The sequence below is a fragment of the Micromys minutus genome (assembly GCF_963924665.1).
Source record: "Micromys minutus genome assembly, chromosome: 2".
Lineage (NCBI taxonomy): Eukaryota > Metazoa > Chordata > Mammalia > Rodentia > Muridae > Micromys > Micromys minutus.
In genome coordinates this window covers 17,957,556-17,975,748 of record NC_137971.1, presented here as the reverse complement: position 1 = coordinate 17,975,748, position 18,193 = coordinate 17,957,556, and the positions used below count along the sequence as shown (strand labels likewise).

The 18,193-nt window shown below is 45.8% G+C and overlaps 1 protein-coding gene across 3 annotated transcripts in view; it reads right to left on the bottom strand.

Moving 5' to 3' along the window:
- The window catches only part of HPSE2 (heparanase 2 (inactive)), a gene marked incomplete at both ends in the record, with an annotated part of 624,570 nt that overhangs the window by 217 nt on the left and 606,160 nt on the right, over positions 1 to 18,193 (bottom strand). For all 3 annotated transcript variants that reach the window (XM_080913133.1, XM_080913134.1, XM_080913135.1), the window contains one exon: positions 16,249 to 16,395. In XM_080913133.1, the coding sequence (XP_080769259.1) occupies positions 16,249 to 16,395 (147 nt within the window). The remainder of the gene's footprint in view (positions 1 to 16,248; positions 16,396 to 18,193) is intronic.

Here is an 18,193-nt window from a genome sequence, read left to right as displayed (position 1 = left end):
CTTTGACAGGTAAGAGAACTGACAGGCAGCTTGTTCAGAGTTCTGAAATGACAGACGAGCCAATGGCTCCAATGCTTCAAGTTTGCGTTTCATAGTTAATACATAATAGATGATTTCACTGTAGCAGTAACAACTCTGCTGGTGACAAGGTGGCCATATGTGATGACACGTGTGTCCCCTGGCTGTTTTTATTCTTTCTGTGTAACTAGACATTTTCAGTTCAAGAAAGGGGACTGCATCCATAGCACAATTTGAAAAGATAAAAAGCTCACTGTAAGCTGAATGAGAAGGAAATGGCAGCCATCTTTGGCTTAAGGTACAGAATCCCAACAGCTTCTCATTTCTTACTGATACTGTTCGGGTATATGGATGGGAAGGGGAATTCAAACCAGGCTGCCCGCTGGAAATCCTGTGGCAGATCACTTTCAGATGACCAGCACTGCACAGTGCGAGCTGTCTTTGGTCCATGCTCAACCTCCATGGTGACAACACTTCGTGATGTCATATGAACAATAAGGAGACCTGAATGCTATCACCTGAGACAGAGACCTCTGTTTGCTGTCCCTTCTGCATTATGAAGGAGAGCTGTAGAGAGAGACAATCAGACCCATGCTTGACAGAGATCGGATTTCCAGAGATAAATGTGCTAAAGTAGCATCCAATGTAGAACAGAAAGAAGAGTTCTAGGCCTGGTACCACATGGGTTGACTTGGGCTGAGTCCAGCTCCATCAGAGCAGAGGGAGCAACTATCTCATTGTAGTGACTGAGGACTGAGTAAGTAGGAGACTCCTGGGGGAACAGTCAGGCCACCTCTGGAGGGTGTGGGGGAGGGAGAACAGACTGAAGGTCAGTATTGACTTCATCAAATATGTAAGGAGCTCTTGATTCCAAATGTCAGGGTGTACCTTTACTTGATGACTGTGAAGACAGCATTTATTGGCAGGGCAAGTGGGGAAGGGTTCAGATGCAAAAGAAGCCGCGGGCAGGTTATATTTATTTTATTTTATTTTATGTGGTGTGGATATCTAACAATCAGGTGGCCAATAACATAAATTAACTTTCTAAAGCATACTCGAATGCAAACCACCTTGCTGCTTGCAAGCCCCAGTCCTCCTCATATGTAGAATTAATTGCAAGGAGTTAGGTTACGTCCTCTAGATTAAGATGCTGCCAGAGTATTCATGCCTTTGGGTTCTGAGAAGTGCAAAGTGTGACAGGCAAATGCTCGACCATCAACTGTAGGTACTCTGTACCAGCCCCTCTGCACCTCCTCCTTGTGGGTTACAGGTAGAACAGGACAAGACCCTGGCCCGAATCTCTAAGTTTAGGAGCCAGCTCAGTAACATAGGGGCTGACTGGCAACCTTACAGGCTCTACCCTGAAGCTTCCAGTCTGGAAGAATATCTCCGGGCGACAGTGTGAATGAGGCGGGACTAAAGAATGCGTCCGCTGTTATTGTCATGGCCACTGGGGACTGCTCTGCTCCTGGTCGTTCTTGGCTTCTCTATGGAGCTGCGTTTCTCATGTCCCTTTCTGCAGAGCATCCCCTCTACCCCTGGCTTCCACTGCTTTTTTTCTTCTCTGGGTTCTCTCCCATCTCTGGATGCTACTTCCTGTTGATGGGAGCCGTTCCTTTCTTACCTGCCACCCAGAACCCATGCTTTGCCCTTGGGATCTTCTTAGACTGTGGGTTCCTTTAGGGGTGTTACCCACACCCGTGACCTTGATTAATATTCACGAGTCATGGCTTCCCGAGGCCATATCTCCACCCAGGTCCTTCTTATGGACTTACGTACTTCTACTTAGCAGCCCCACAGACACTTCAAAGTCAAACGATCCAGTTCAAACCTTGTCACATCTGGGACAGCACCGCCATTTAGCCAGTCACACAAGTAGAAAGTTGGGAGTCTTCTGAGATGGCTTCCCCAGGCCCCACAGCCAGTGTAAGAGTCAAACCCATTTTGCCTTTACTGTTTGCCGAGTCTGTGTTTCCCCTTCATCCCTATCAATGCCTATGGCTGAGAACTTGCCTTTCCTACTGCACCTCTCTACCTCCTTCCACCCCTCCTGTATGATGCCGACTCTGGCTACTTCTCTACTTTCAGTTCTGGGGTCCCCAGGCTTCAGTCCAGCCGTGGACCACAGGGGCAGGTGGGGTATGAGCAGTTAATGGGAGGGCGTCATCAATAGATACATATGCAAAGGTGGTTTAGAATTTTAAAAATGCCTTAGACATAGATGGAGTGAATGTTTTCCCCCAAAGGAAAGTGTTAAGCAGACATGTACAGTGGGATTAAAATATCCAGGGGACATGGTTGAGATAAATAAGATACAGGTTCGCTTAAAACTGTTATAAAATTATTATTTGGGGAGACATTTTTACCATTCTTGAAAAGATAATTACATTTCTATTTATGTGAACAGGTATCTCTACTGTGCTGTGTGTGGGCCACTCTCTGAGGCCCGAAGTGGCAGTGAGCTAGAGTTATACCTGCCGGTGGGCTGCCTGATTTGGGTGGTGGGAACCAAAGCTGGTCCTCTGGGAGAGGAGCCACCTCTCTAGCCCAAGGAAGAGACTGTGATAAAGACAGGTGTCTGAGGTTCAAAGGAACCTCGTGTTTAAAGAAGCTGGGCATCTTCCCTCCAGCTCGAGCAAATCAAGTGGCTGGAGGGTTTACTTCTGCCTCCTTTGGGGAGATGAGGCCCCCACTAGCCGGCAGCTGCCAGTCTCAGCCTAGCTGAGGGAGGACTTGAAGTCTGCTTGGCTGTTTCTTGTTCTGAACCTTCTCTAACTCTTGGGTGAGGCTCTCTTAGCTTCACCCTCCTTTCTCTGTGGTATAGTGATTTACTGCTTTGTCTCTCACTGGGCTGTGAAAACACAGTGCATGGAGGTCTAAGGCAGAGAATCAACTTTTTTTTTCTTTTTGGAACAAGTGAATGGTCTCTGAGACCCTTTGCAAAATTTCTTGGCTTCCCCCATTAGTTTCTGTGCTCCAGAGAGGCTCCCTGGAGGTTTGCAGAGAGTGCCTTTATAGATTTTATTAACTAGCAATTCCTCTACCTCTCAGTGGAGATGTTAGATAAGATCTGAATTATCACTGATTCTCACAGTCACTCACCAGACACCTATTCCCTCTTGACAGGAGGCCATTGATCATTGCTAGTGTTTTTCACACACACACACACACACACACACACAGAGAGAGAGAGAGAGAGAGAGATCTGCATGGCCATCTGCTGGGACCTTGGGTCCTCAATTTCGTCTAGAGAGGGACAATGTGCTTCAGTATGGTTTCTGTCCTCTCTGCTTGTGTTTTTAATACTTATCACCAGTGACATCATATCATGCTAAATGTAATACCGTCCTCAGTGGCACACGGTGAGGAATCTGCATGTTTACAATCCCATCCGTGACGAAAAAGAGAAAGTCACGTATTGTGGAACACTTTGGTGTGAAAGGCAGGGTTCTTGGATTTGCTTTGCCTGGACTCCTTCAATCCAGGGGTGCAGCAGCCTCATGTTCCACATGAACAAATCAAAGTCTAGAGGGACTAAAACTTAACCAAGTCACAGGGCCAGTTAGAGGCAGGCCGGATATGTGCCGGGATGCCCTTACCTCCAGTCTTGCCTGGCCTTCACGGCAGGGCTAAAGTGCCCTGTGCAATGTGAGAAGCTTTGCTATTCTTGTAACTGCACGGCTGGGACACCGAGACTCAGTCAGAGAGGTTAAGTGGTGCTGGCAGGATCACAGAACTAATAAGCAGGTAAGCCAGGGGCTGGCCTGTTGACCACCTCCTATTTCATGTTTTCCGTCAGAGTTTCGGGTGGTGCTCGCCAAGACCCCATATCTTTCTTTGCCATTCTTACCATCCTGTCTTCATCATCATCTTCCTCGATAGGTCATGACTTTTCAACACAATGCTAGATGGTCCAGCCAAGGCTGAGCTATTTCTCTTCTCAGCTTCCGGGAATTGCTGAGGGTACCTACACTATCTAAATATTGGGACAACTGCGTTTTATTGCCTTTTGTTTTTACAGAGTTTGAATTACTTTCCAATTTCTAAACCTGTTTTCTCAGTGTTATGTGTTAATTGAAATGGGATTTGATGTGTCAATTCAGAGTCAAGACCTCTGCCCTCCTAATTCTCCAGGGGAGCATCGTGGCCCGGCCATTCCACCTCCGTTACTTGTCTGCAATGTCTGGTCTTCATGTCTCATTATGGGTCTTAGTAATCTTAAGTATTCAAGCAGGGGTTTGAAACTTCTCATTCCCAGGATAGAAAGTCTAATTGTAATGACCACATCCTTTTGTAACCTTGTTTCTGTGTCTGTGTGTGCTTTTATGGGGGTTGTTTTATCAGAAGCAGACTTGGGAGCTGGTGTCAGGTTCTAACTGGCATCTTGGGGGACCTTGAAGGGAAGATTAAAAAGACCCCAGATCTAGCTCTCAGACCCCGAGTTTGTCCAGAGGATGGAGTAACAGACGGATTAGATGAACCCTAGGTCTCCTTTGCCCTAACTAGTTATCAGCCAGGCTGCCCAGACCTAACAACTAGCCTAAAGCAAAGTTCAATGCCTAATTTAGAACGATCCTGAACAGACAGAAGGTTGAGCACACCGTTCACCTGGCTCTTAGAACATCATTTGAAGTCCCCCTAAGCTGGCCCTGTTGTCAACACCCCAGTTCCACAGAGGCTCACCCTACCTTCTGCCCACCCCAGCCCCTGTCTGCCGCTCCCTCTCCCTTTGCTGTGCCCCTGGTTAGTTTTTCTAATCTCAGGACTCTGTCTTTGTTGTGTGGAGCTTTCTCCATATGCTGTCCCCAGCTGCTGCTGTGTCTTTTTCTTTAAAGACTGAATTTAAATTTTTTTTTTTTGTGTGCATGGAGGGGGTAGTATTTACACACCAATGCCAGTCTCTATGGATGCCAGACAGGGCACTGGAGTCCCCGGTGCCAGGGCTACAGGAGATTGGAAACTCCTCAGTGTGTGTGCCAGGAATCACACTGGGTCCTCTGTAAGAACAGAACTTGTCTCTCCAGCCCCTTGACTCCTTTTCTTGGTCGGCTTGCTTGTTCTTTAGATCAGGTACAAGAGACCCTCAAAGTGTTCCACAATTCCCTGCACTTCTTGGGCCTCGACTTGGATAGGGCAGTTGTGGCTGCTTATCCTCACCCAGATAGGAGGGTTGATGACTGTCTCGCTCTTTATTCTCTTACTCGTCCACAGCCGGTACAGCGTACATTACAGGAAACATTAAAGGTAACCACACAGTCAGAAGAACTACACTCAGAGGGAAAGACAGCAAACTGCAAGTTCAGAAACCGAATTCGGTCTAGAATGCAGATATTAAATGTGTAGGTCTAGATAGGTTTTCGACCACTTCCGGTAGGCTTCTAGATTGAAAACAATGTGATTGAAGGCAAGATAGAGGAGGAATAGGAGCCAGAACAAATAACGTATGTTAATGTGCAAGTGCGCTTCAAGCAGGCTCTCTTCTAGCTCAACACTAATTCTAGCTCAACACTAATTCGACACTAATTTTGGGCCACTAGGGGGCAGTCTTGTTCTATACAACAGCGAGGGGAGCTCCAGACTGCAGCGAGGTTTGTTCCCAGGAAGCCAAACTTGTCCTCTAGTCCTTGCTGTCCTCACCCCATCTCTCCAAGGCCGGGTGGTGTGCCTTGCGCTTAGTGTGTCAAAGAAACAAATCGTAGTTGATACATAGTTGATCAAACCCAAACCCATACTGCACTGTGGCCCCCTTGGCAGAGGTCCCGTCTGGAGTGGGGCCCAATATTAAGGAAGCGCGGCGGTGCAGGCTTCCCAGCCCAAGTGCCTAGGGGGATCCCGCCGCAGGTGCGGAATCGCTGGCCCCAGCGCCAGGCTCTCCAGGGTTCTGGGTCCCCCGCTGCCCGGGCCGCACCTGTTAGCGCAGCTTCCGGAGCTGGGCTGGGAAACTGGTGTGTGCAGCTGCCCTGCCCTCCTCCAGGTCAGGGCCAGGTTAGAGCCGGAGGGGCCCAGCCAGGTTTCAGAACCGTGGGAGAGGCAGAAGAAAGAAAATTCTGTCTTTCAGAGGGACGGGGCAAGGCTCTGGGTCTTTTCAGGGCGCTCCTATCCCTCAATGGTCCTTCTTTCAACTGTGACCCAACGCTTCCTTCCAAATGTTCCCTTCCTTTTTTCATCCTCAGTAGTACACGTAGCTGCCTGGTTTTTCCCTATCATAGGAAATTTAGTAATAATTGAGTTCTGATGGCTGGGCTGTTACAGAGAGGAGACCAGAAGAGAGAGGAAAGATTGGGAAGAAAACTTCGGCTTCCCCTCACCCCTCTAGGGTGAAGTCCACTGCTTGGAGCCGATGAAATCATTCACCCCACATTCTACCCACTGAAGGGCAGGCAGACCCAGGGTCTGAAGAGTTTAATCTAGCCCCCTGAATGCCTGCTAGGACTGTTTTATCTTGGCACAGGGGATCTCACAGCTTCCATGTTAGGGATATAGATGGATTTTTTTTTCTGTATGTAGTAGGTTTGGGGGGCATGATTTGAACGATGTTTCACCTAAATCTGCACAACAGGATTCTACCATGTGCTTCCAATGCCTTAAAATAACTTAGCACACTGGCAGACAAGATGAGCACCTAGCGAAGGATCCTGGGTTTATACTGATATTGCTAACTTCCAACTGGTGAGAGGCTCATCTGGGGGAGGCCTGAAGAAAACTTAATTCTGTAACTATCTCAAAGCTCCATGTCATAGGCACATCACACTCAAACCACAGGACACAAATGAAACCAGACACAGAGCCTTTACTCTAGTCCACTGTCTGATTCCCATTGAAAGGACAGTTGCCACAATCGGCAAGTGGTGATTAAGGGGTTTTACTCATATCTGCACAAAGTCAATTACAACAGACTTAGGCCTTGCCCACCAAGCCAAAAAAATCACTAGAGCATGCAAATGTGTGGCCAAGCACACTATAATAAACACATTACATAGAAAAACACAAATCGAAGGAAAATCAAATTTAGCCTGGGTTTCAACAGTTTCTGTGGTCTGGTGCTAGTGTATCTTTGTGGCCTCTCTCCTCCCCCCACAGGCGTCCTATATTCTAGGCCTTTGTGCGATTTGCCACGTCCAGGACAAAATGCACTTGGAACTTGTGTACATCCAAAGCTCTGTAAGCTTATCTGGTGGCCTTAAATGGCCTCCTATACCACAAATGTTTCCTAGAAGCATGGCTTATCTTTCTGGATAAACACAGTGGCCTCCAACTTTTAGACTTTTCCAGATCCCAAACCAGAACGCCTCTCCCCTTTCCCCTGGCTTCCAGGCTCCTGTGCTGTTCTCAGAGTCTCATTGTCTCTTCCTTTGTGGAGACTGAGGCATCTTTCCCCAGCTTGACCTGTGTGAAGCAGGTAGAGGCAGCGTGGGGCAAGAACATTCCCTGTACATCAGAGTGCGAGTAACATGAGTTTTTCCAAATGTAAGTATGCGATAGTCTATAAGCTACACTTGAAGTAGGTCGATTTCTTTATGGTCATGGCTCCCTGGATACTTCTTGAAATCCATTAAAGCAAGTAGAGAAATATCTCCATTTTATTGATGTTTGACAGTGCTCCGTATCACACCAGGTATTCTGTATGACCCTCTGAGGTAAAAGAATAGGATGTCCCATGTGACCTAGCCTCTGTTCCTAGGTCCATAGTTGTCAAAGGCAATATGTGCCACAGCTCTAAGCACTGTTGTAAAAAGGAGCGTGGACGGGGTGGCCTTCAGAGCAGTTGCTGGTGTTTGGCAGCCGGTGCACAGGTTTCTGCTGTGGGCTCTGTAGGCAGAATAAGCCACCTCCCGATGCCAAGAAGCACAGATTCAGGACTCAAGCACATCATCAGGAATGAACTGGAGTAGAACTTGTCACCTCCTAAAGGTGATACATTTCCATCACCAAACTACAAAGAAGACCAGCTGCCTTTTCCTAGTCAAAAAGAACCACCTGTATATTTAGCTTTCCTGCCCTGAGTTTTAGAACCAGCCATTCACAGCCATGTTAGCTAATACTATGAAGAAACCATCCTACAGGAAAAGATGGAAATCCATGCCTAATAGAGGGTCCCCAAGGAAGTGGGAGAGGGGACAGACCAGAGCCATGATGGCAGCTATGCAGAAAGTTTGCAGCTGTTGGAAGTGAGCTGAAAGGAGCTACGGACAAATAGAAAGCCCTCAGAAAGCATCAGGGATATTGTGTCTCCACCAGCATCTTGGTGTAAGACGTCAAGTCACTGTAAAATAGAAAATCATGTCATAATCCTATAATCTGCACATTATTAATCTGGGACTTAAAACAAAACAAACAAGGAAGCTTTGGGAGGCCGGCTCTTAGTCTTCTACTCAGGCGGGAGAATTCCCACAGGCTCAGGGCACGTTCACACCTTTGGCAAAATGGCCTGGAGCCTGGATGGGGAAATCAAAGATGTGAATCATCTGGGACCCGTGTTCCAGGGTTTATGGAAGGCCAGGGCTTCCCAACTTTGGTCACATATTTGAATCATCTAGGGAGCTTTAAGAATCGCTTCAGCCCAGAGGTTTGGGTTAATTGCTCTGGGGTGTGGTGTGGGTACTGGGGTTTGAAAGCCAATAGTGCAGCTGGGGTTAAGCACACTAGGGTTTGAAGGGAGCCAAGTAAGTCTCTGGCTGTCACCTTCTGAGTTCCCTTTGGATAAAAGGTGCCTTCTTGACTCCTGCAATGCTGAGTAAAGAGTTTTTAACCCAGATGTGAGTTCTTTTGAAAGGAAACATTTTGGTGAACAGACTGAAGTGGCCCTTTCTGCCCTTTCAACCAAAGCTGCCCCAGGCATGCATCTGCGAGGTGAAGGTGCTCTTAGAACTGAGGAAGTTGCAGGCTGTGCTTTACAGGGGAAGGATGCACCCAGGCAGAGGGAGCCTTAGCAACAACCTCCCACAGAGAAGGAAGAACCGAACACACTGTCCGTTTGGACAGCATTGCTCCTTCACATCCCTTAGTCCTCCTAGGTCCTGGGCTGTGTCACCAGCTCCTTAGTGACAAGCTTTGCTCAGGTAAGGACTATAAGGGAGGTGAGGACTATTCCACCTGGCACCTTTACTACCTTCTCAGATATGCACACAATGACTTACTTAGGCCATGCCATACAAACTGTTACAGCTACAATCTCAACGTGAGCCACAAAATACACAAAATTCAACAAGGGTCACACAACTCTCAAAGCTTCTAAGTTTCTATGAATGAGTTTGCACTCTCTGGAGTCCCTGAGGCCTTTTCTCTCTGCAAGTTTTCCTCCCCTTTCTCTCAGATCTGGAGTGTGATCATTTTTAATAAATCCTTCAGTCACATATATCTGTGTTCCTGCTTTCTTTGGTGTCCTCTTGGAGCTTAGACAGACCAACTGTTAGTGTTTAAAGTGCTACCTTCCTTCTACTCACAGCCCAGCTCCTAAGTCCCCAGGTAGCTTTCTTACTATGTGGGGCTTCTAACCAGCTTGCTTTTCCTCCTGAGGGGCTGCAAATAACTTTCCAAAGGGCTGCAGCTGCCCCAACAGTTTAATCTAGGTAAAGGAGGTTTTCATTTTAGGCTCTGCTTTTTTAAAAAAAGAAATAGTCTGATTTTCTCTTGATATTTAAAAACCTACCCCGAGGCTTGCATGGTTGGCAGGTTCTCCCATATCCATTCTACGTCTGACAGCTTGCGGTTCCTTACACACTACTGCACATAAACACATTCCAGCTTACGGATAGATTAAAGATGTTAATCTAAGTGTTCTGGCTGTATAGCTCAGTGGTAAGTACCTCCCAGGAAGCAGGTCATGAGTTCAGTCCTCAGTACAGAGGGAGGAAGGAGAGCAAGAGCAGAGTGAGGATGAGGGAGGGGGGCAGAGGGGGGGTGAGGGAGGGGGGACAGAGGGGGGGGGGAATTAGAAGAAGATGGCAGTGTGCATTCATCGGCTCTCAGAAATATAAATGCACACACATTTAAATGATATAGTGGAATGGAAGAAACCATAAAGAACAGGATGAAAAAGAAAAACTTTATGTCAAAATAATATTCTAAAAGTGAAATATCTGAAAAATTAGCAAGTAAGATACTAGAAAATATAGTTCAATATACATGATAGATGTCAGAGGGGGAAATCGACTTATATTAGAGAAAAATTACGTGCTTTTAATAAGAGAAATTTACTATCCCAATGGAAAAATAAGCAAGGGGCTTAGGAAACTTGTGAAAGCAATATTTCAGTAGCAGATACAAGCATCTTCAATCTTACACATGCACAGTGAGCATGGCTGAAGAACAGTATCTTTCATTTTGAAGTTAGCAGAGATCTGAAGCTGTTAGCTCATGCTAATGGCACATTTCCTGTTCTTGTTCAGACCTCTTCACCTAATACTGGCTGGGTAACAAATGGAAGGACGACCCCATGAGCTACGAGGCTACCTATACCTCAGCGGATGCCAGGGTTTGGGAATCTAGTGTAAGCAGGCTGGAACTAGGGCATCTGAAGAACTCTAAGGGTCATCAGGTCAGAAGAGAAGATTGAAACTTGCTACAGAGCACAGGGTGTAGATTTATTCTGCTCACCTTTCTTAAAGAAAGGGTAGAAATGACATGAAATATCCCTTTAGCCTCATGTAAAGAGGCCATTCCTATAATTGGAGATATAGATTCCTGGGGTAGACTCATTTAGGAGCTGTACTGAGCCATTCAACAGGAGCTGAAATCCTTTTAGGCAGGTACATCATACAAGAGACTTCTTGTTGGCATCTTAAAATATTTTTCCTCTAGATAGCCATCTTTTAACAAGTATACAACTTTTACTAAGTTTGTTTGTTTGTTCCTTTGTTTATTTGTTCGCTCCTTCCTTTTTTGAAGAATTAATTAGAATGATCCCGACAGTCAGGTAAACAGAAACCCTTAGGTGGTTTGTATGTCTTGTTGACTACAGTTTAAACAGTTGGCTGGGTACCAACTACTGTCCCTGGCACTGAAGGAAAACACTTAGAAGTTAGGAGTGTGCTGGCCCAGGGCCACACTCCTTTTCACTAGGTCTGTTGGTATCCAAACCCTAAACACAGTGCTTCCGTATTCACTGATGATAAGCAGTTGGTAATACTGTGTCCAGTTCTGTTCTTAGGACTTCCACAATAGGCAAGCTCAGAGTCCAGCCACGCAACAGCATCTTACAGTCTGTTCCAAAAGGGACATGGAGCTATTTTAAAAGTCAGTGCCTGGGAGTGAACTGGAGTCTTCAGAACCTTTTTGTTTGACTAGGATCAAAGGATACCTTTCTATCAGCATGCAGTTAGTTAGTCAGGTATCACTGCTGTTCTTTGACATAACATTTAATGAGGATGAAATCGAAGCAAAAGTTACGCTCAAGAGAGTTGAAAAAGAAACAAGCAGTTTGAAGACAAAGAAGAAAAATGTTGATTTCTTCTGAGGCTAGGCAAGATGTGTGGTTCATAAGGGCCTTGAAATGCCCCAGCTACATCTCTGTCTGCCGCTGGAGAAGCAGATGAAGAGCTGAGGTTCAAGCATCAGTGGAACCCATGACCCTCAAGGCAGACTCTGAACCCCACTGTGGAACTGGCTCCAGGCTGCTTTCTTTGGGGACTTACAGAGATAATGTTTTTGAAGGCAAGAACCTTACAGTTCTCTCCTCCCAACCTTGTCACCAACACTTTCATGTTACCGAGCTCTTGAAGGCCTGGTGTTTATACTGCTCAAGAACGTCAAGGGCATGTACACTGTACTGTGGCCAGATGGTAAGTAACTACCACCATTACTGTAATTATGACAGCTCACTGCTGGACTGGGGGACAGAACACTGCAGAAGGCTGTGGGGGAGGACTCAGAAGGATGCCAGGTACTTCCTTGCTTCTGCATTTCTAGTTGTGCAATTCTTGGGTAAATAAAGTAACGCTCCAAGACTCAGTTTCCCTACCTGTAAAGTGGGAGGTCCGCCCTTCACGGTGTCACCCCAAAGGTCATATAAGGTAATATCTACCACAGCTACTGCGGCAAGCCTCAGCATTAGCATAAAATTAAACGTTCAGACAGACTGAATTGTGGCCAGTAAACATGGAACAGCCTCTGGTTTATGTGGCTTTACACAGACTCTAAATGAGGGCAAGGGATGAAACAAGATTCCCTCCAAATGTCACTAAGCCCAGAATTCTTAGCAGACACTGATTCCCTGAGGTCCCTGTATGAGAATGTCTAATCTGATGAGAGGCATCATTTCTTCTTTCCTACTGTTTCTCGACCCCCTCAAAATGGAACTGAAGTAGACCAAGAGACAGTGAGACACTGTGTGTGTGTGAGGGTAATGGAGGGAGGAGAGAGAGAGAGAGAGGGAAGAGAAGGAGGGAGGAGGGGAAGGGAGGGAGAGAGAGTGCACCTGGGATCTGTCACTTTCCCACACGGGTTGGCTTCTCTCATCCAGATGTTGCTTCTGTTTATTGAAAGTCTTTGGAGACATTTATGACCAGATAGAACTAGAACTGATTCCCTAGCGGTGATCATTTCTTCGTAAGTGCTCCTGTCCTCTGGCATGTGCAGGAAGAGACCATCTCCCATGAAGCTGAGGCCAAGCCCACAGGAGACCCACAGCTCGGGATTTTCTGAGAGAAGCCAGATATTGCCACCCCCGCCCCCTTCAGCTCAGCCTCTGTGTGTGGTCGTTTAGTGGTTTGAAGAAGGTACTTGGCTGGTGACCATTGAGAGCACGGGCTCTGCAGTGTAGAGGACACAGGACTGAAGACAATGGTTGGTAGACGTACAGTGTGATGGGGTCAGTCCTCCCTCGTCCAGCCTTCCTGAGGCAGGAATGTCTGATTGCCACCCCCTCACCACAGCTCTTTTCCTGAGGTTACCCATCTTGGCCTTCACAAGGCGGGACCAGGTGAATATAAAGTGAAATTTATCTTTTAAACTCAACCCCTTGTATGTCTGCCATTTTGAAGTGTTATAGGCCAAGATTGCCCAATTTTTCTTGGCAGCAGAAGTCCTAAGCTAACCTCTCTTCTCCAAACCAATTCTCCAGTTTCTGTCAAATAGTCTGTGATGAGTGTGTGTTCCAGGTGCAGCGTATTCTTGGCTTGAACACTCAACATTTTCTAAAATGCCTACCCTGGAGGGCAAGGAGTCCTGGCCTCTTGTCTGGTTGCTAGAGTGATACAAGGATTTCTATAACCGGTTAAATAAAGAATCAAGACATGTGTGGGTGCTGGTATTGACTGACCACTGAGACAGGAGCTGGTGAACTCGGATGCTAAGGCGATATCTGAGCAGCAGCTTCTGGCATGCTTCCTATGAGGCTGACACACCTTACTTCCCACTCACACAGTGACATCCTTCCAGAGACTTTGAATCTTCTCAGCCTTCACGGCAATTCTGAGAGGATAATCATTCCATGGTCTTAACAGAAACACTTTCTGGCATCCTCCTAATGTAGACCTAACTGGGACTAGACTGTGATTTGCTTGAGTCAGATCCTTTCCTGGCTGCTCCAGATAGGAGCCTCAAGAACTTTCTATTCTCTTCTGAGGTAATATGGCTTTAAGCTGTAGCAAGGAATTAGCAGATATAGAACAGAGCCAGGCCCGAGAGGCTTATAAAAGAAGGAAAAGAGACACCAAAGACTGAAATCACTTCCTATCTTTTCCTTTCATCCTTTCTGAGACGTTTGCTCTGCTGACACTACCACGTGCTTCCTTGGAGACCCGCAGCCAGACTCGCTGGGAGCTCTTGCTCTGTAGCAGAAACCGAGCACTAGATGTGGGACTAAACAGTCCGCTCAGTCGTCTGACAGTCCCCACCTAGCAACGTATAGGCCAAGATGGCAGAGCACAGAGTCAGCGCTTCCAGGGTCTGGGATGGAAGAGATAAGTTATTACCCCACTTAGGAAAGAAACAGACCAAAATGTTACATTAAGGTCTGAAGTTTAGCCATGCACTCGTGACAGGTCAGATTTGGAATCAGGCCTCTTTTCTTCTGAATCTAAACCAGTGCTTCCCAACTCTTCTGATGCCACAACTCTTCAATACAGTTCCTCATGTTGTGGTGACCTCTAATCATAAAATTATTTTTGTTGCTACTTCATAAGTGCAATTTTGCTACTGTTATGAATCATAATGTAAATATTTTTGGACACAGATGTTTGCCAAGGGGATTGGGATCTACAGGTTGAGAACCACTGTTCTAAACCATCTTAATACCATGCATACAATAATTATGTATGCATATAATATACATAAGAATAGTACCGATGTATAAAGTAAAATGTAACTATTTATAGCTGTGTATCTAGATTTATAATTAGAGATGCATGTATTCATGCTTTATACCCAGAGAAAGCTCCATAAAAGGCACTTCACCTAGTCAGCAGATGCGCAGGGTGGCAAAGTGTACCACAGCCAGAGCCAGTTACTCCAGGTATCCGAAGAACAAGGCTGTGGAGGCGTGGCCATAGTGCTGGTGTAAACAGTGAAGACAACTATGTTTTTGGTTGCTGGGGAAACAGGCTCACTCAAAGATACTCTGACCATCATACACGCTGGCCAGCTTGGTTTGGTTTTTATGCTGTTCTCAGTATGCCTTTTATAAAACCATATTCTTTAAGACACAAAGAAGTGTGAACAAGATCATTCTTAGGCACAATAATTCCCCTCTTCCACCACAGCCTAGTGCTCAGCAGAGGATCCGGAAGGCAATGGCTACTTATTCAGTATTTATGGTGCACCCGGAACCTGACATGGATGACCTCATTTACTGTGTCCTGCTTGAGGGGAGACTGAGGCTCAGAGAGGTTATATGATAGAACTTGTCTCAAATAGAGTAAGGACTGACATCTTGACCTACTGGACAAAAAGCATTACTCTAAGTTTTTCTTCTTGACACTGCACAGGCTCAGCTCCCAAGCTCTTTCTGGTTTCAGGGACTCTAAGCTGTCACAACCAATCACTGCTGGGAAGTGAGCCTTTTATATATGCTAGAAATATCTTTGCAGATCATTATTAAAACTAGCAGGAGGTTTACTGCACTTAAGTCCTAAGAAGAGGACCATAGCAAACACAGAGTAACACTTGAGTGCCGTGTTTCAGGGCTTGAGACTGAGACTAGCAGATTCAGGATTTGCCTAGGTCATATAATCATTTTGTGGCAAATCTCAGGCTAACCGTAGGCATCCTGCTTAGGATGGCGGGTGAGAATTTAACATGCCAGTCATGAACTACAGGGTTATAGACAGTGACAAAACTTTCATGGGTCCTGAGGACACAGGCAGGATTCAAAGAAGGAGAAGTAAAAGCTGTGTATATGCAGTGGACAGAAAAAACCAGGATGTGAAAACCAGATCTGGGGTGGGCTGAAGAGATTCAGTAAGTGACTTCCCAGACTGTTTTGTTCCATTGTACATACAGTTGGAAGCCAAATGCAAGCCACCAAGGTTGCAGTGAAGCACTGACCAATTATAGCACAAATATTTGTGGGCAGCTGTGGGAGTGCAAGCCACCTGCTCCAAGTTTACAGCTTTGTTAAACTTGGTAAACATTAAAAATGCAATGGGAACGCCCCTGATCTGCACAGCATCCATGCCTGTTCTAAGAGGCCTTGCTTGGGGACTACGGTGTTTCTGCCCTTGGCCAGGCCCTTCTTAATCTGGTTCAGTACTGCGTTCTGCTGGGACATCAGCGTTGCTAGTCTCTAGGAGAGACTGAGGGAGGTTGTCTGAAGGGTCACAGGGATCCTGGAATACAAGCCCCCCTCTTTTGTCCAGATAGATAAAACAGATTCAGCAGTGATATGCCAAAGTTATATAGTTAGGGGCCAAACTGACTCTTCATGTCTGAACTGTGGGCCTTTTCTAGGGCTTCTTTCTCCACCTCAGGCTTTAGAGAGAACGATGAAAGGGGAGGCATAACTTTCTACAACAGTAGAGGTGGAAGAGACATGGTTACTGAGCTCAAATGCCAATACTTTGTGTACTGTTTGACTCTGCAGTTAAATGGAAACATGGGGATAGACAGGGACCTGCCTAGAGATTTCCCCAAACGATTTGAAATCCCCTTAGACTGCTTATCTCACTCTTAACTCCTTACGCCCCAGTGAGTGGGTAGCGATCATGTTGCTTTCAATAAAAAGGGCAACTCCTGCTTCATATTTACGTAGCTCCTGCCCACGTGGTCCTAAGGTAACTTCAGCTTGGCACTTACTTGGACTTTAGGCCTTCCTGCCCATAGGGCTGCAGCAGATACTGGTGCACGAGCTTGTCCCTGAGAGTTCCAGCCAATTTGATTTTCTTTCTTGATCGATGTAGGTTGATGATGAAAAGTGTAATAGAGCCACGGACATAGTTGTGACTGAGTTCAAGAGGCAGAGAGAGGAGTGGAAGAAGACAGGACAAGTGGTCAGTTAGATGCTCCTAAACAACATACCGTGTACAAAACAGGACTGCCCCAGAAGAGCGCCTTCATTATATGGATCATCCTAAGAGACCATTAGGAGGAAGCCTTGTTTATCCCTCCCTCCCTCCCTCCCTCCCTCCCTCCCTCCCTCCCTCCCCACCCTTCTCTCTCTCTCTCTTTCTCTCTCTCTCTCTCTCTCTCTTTCTCTCTCTCTCTCTCTCTCTCTCTCACACACACACACACACACGTATGTATAGTAAGATATGATGACTGCCAAAAGAGAAAAAAAGTTCCAGGAAAATATAAAGAAACAAAGAAGTAAAAGAAAAATTTCCCTAGCTATATAATTCATTTCAGTCAACATTTAGTATTTTTAAATTTTAGTTTGTGAATGATCTATAAAGCATTTTGACTATAGATTCAAACCATCTACACAGATCTTTTCAGCTAGTGTATACATGGTCTTGGGTTATTGTAGTTTCTTTTGCTTATACAGGAATGCTGAATTTCCAGTTATAGAAACGTAATGTAATTTATTTAGTCAGTCCACCAGTTTTATGGATTAATGCTGTTTTCAATATTTTGCCATTATAAATTATGTAACAAAAGCCTTAATTTTACATACACTGGAATCACTGGGTGAAGGTGTGTGTGTACGTTGTATGGTTTCTCATCAGATCTCCAATGTTTCCTGGGGTGCTCTTCCCTGTGAAGAGAGTTCATGTGCCTGTGCTCTTGTTCTCCAACGTGGTGGAGGACATGTCTAGTGTGATGTCTTGTGTGCCCATGTGCATGTTTAGACCTCTGGGTAGATGCCGAGGAACTGTCCATGAGATGATAAGCTCGTTCCCTCTGCTAGGGGAGGAATAGAGCCATCTCGTTTAGTTTTTACTTTTGCAGACACAGTCTTTTGGTATGTAGCTCAGACTGTTGATGAATTGTTAGCATCCTGCCTCAGTCTCCTCTGGGCTAGGGTTACGGACACATGTGCATGCCCAGCTTGATGATGCTTGTCACAAAGACCTGAGTGCTGAAATGAGGCTGTAAAGCAGAGGTCCCGGACATGGCGGACAGAAGTGTGAACAAGAAACACATCTTCTTACTAAAAGCCACTTAGGTTTGGGCATCCTTGAAGAGATTGGTTTTGGTCCTGGGGCTCAAACTCAGATCATAACTATTGATAGTAAACGCTTTTATTCACAGAGGCACCTAATGGTCTTGGGTGATACTCTTTTATTTTTTTACTCTGATAAATAATACACATATTCTGATGACATTGACGTTATTTAGACAGTCTGAAAAATCTGCTGCTGACAGCTCTGTTGTAAGAGCACTCATTTCTTCATGCCCTTAAGCACAATGGCCATTTATCTTTTAAAATATCTTTGCCAACCTGAGAGGAAAAATGGGGTCATGACGTTGTATTTTATATTTTTGTTCATATGGAAGCAGTGTTTTTTCATTTTCTCAGTCGCCATTTTAGATGAGAATAGGGTGTTTAAACTAGGGGGGAACATATGCCACATGCAAGAAGAACCTTTCGGTGTGTGTCAGCAAAGCTATAAGGATTTCCCTCTCTGTGGGAAAAAAGACCTTGTTTCTAAATGGTCCTGTGGGGCCCCATCTGGATGGGTTAATGAGAGGAAACAGAAAAAATGGCCCAGCCCAGTCTTCAAAAGAGGAGCTCAGAGAAACTCGGAGACAGCTTTGCCCAGAGGAAAACGCTGTTTGCAGGTATGGAAACCCTAGATTC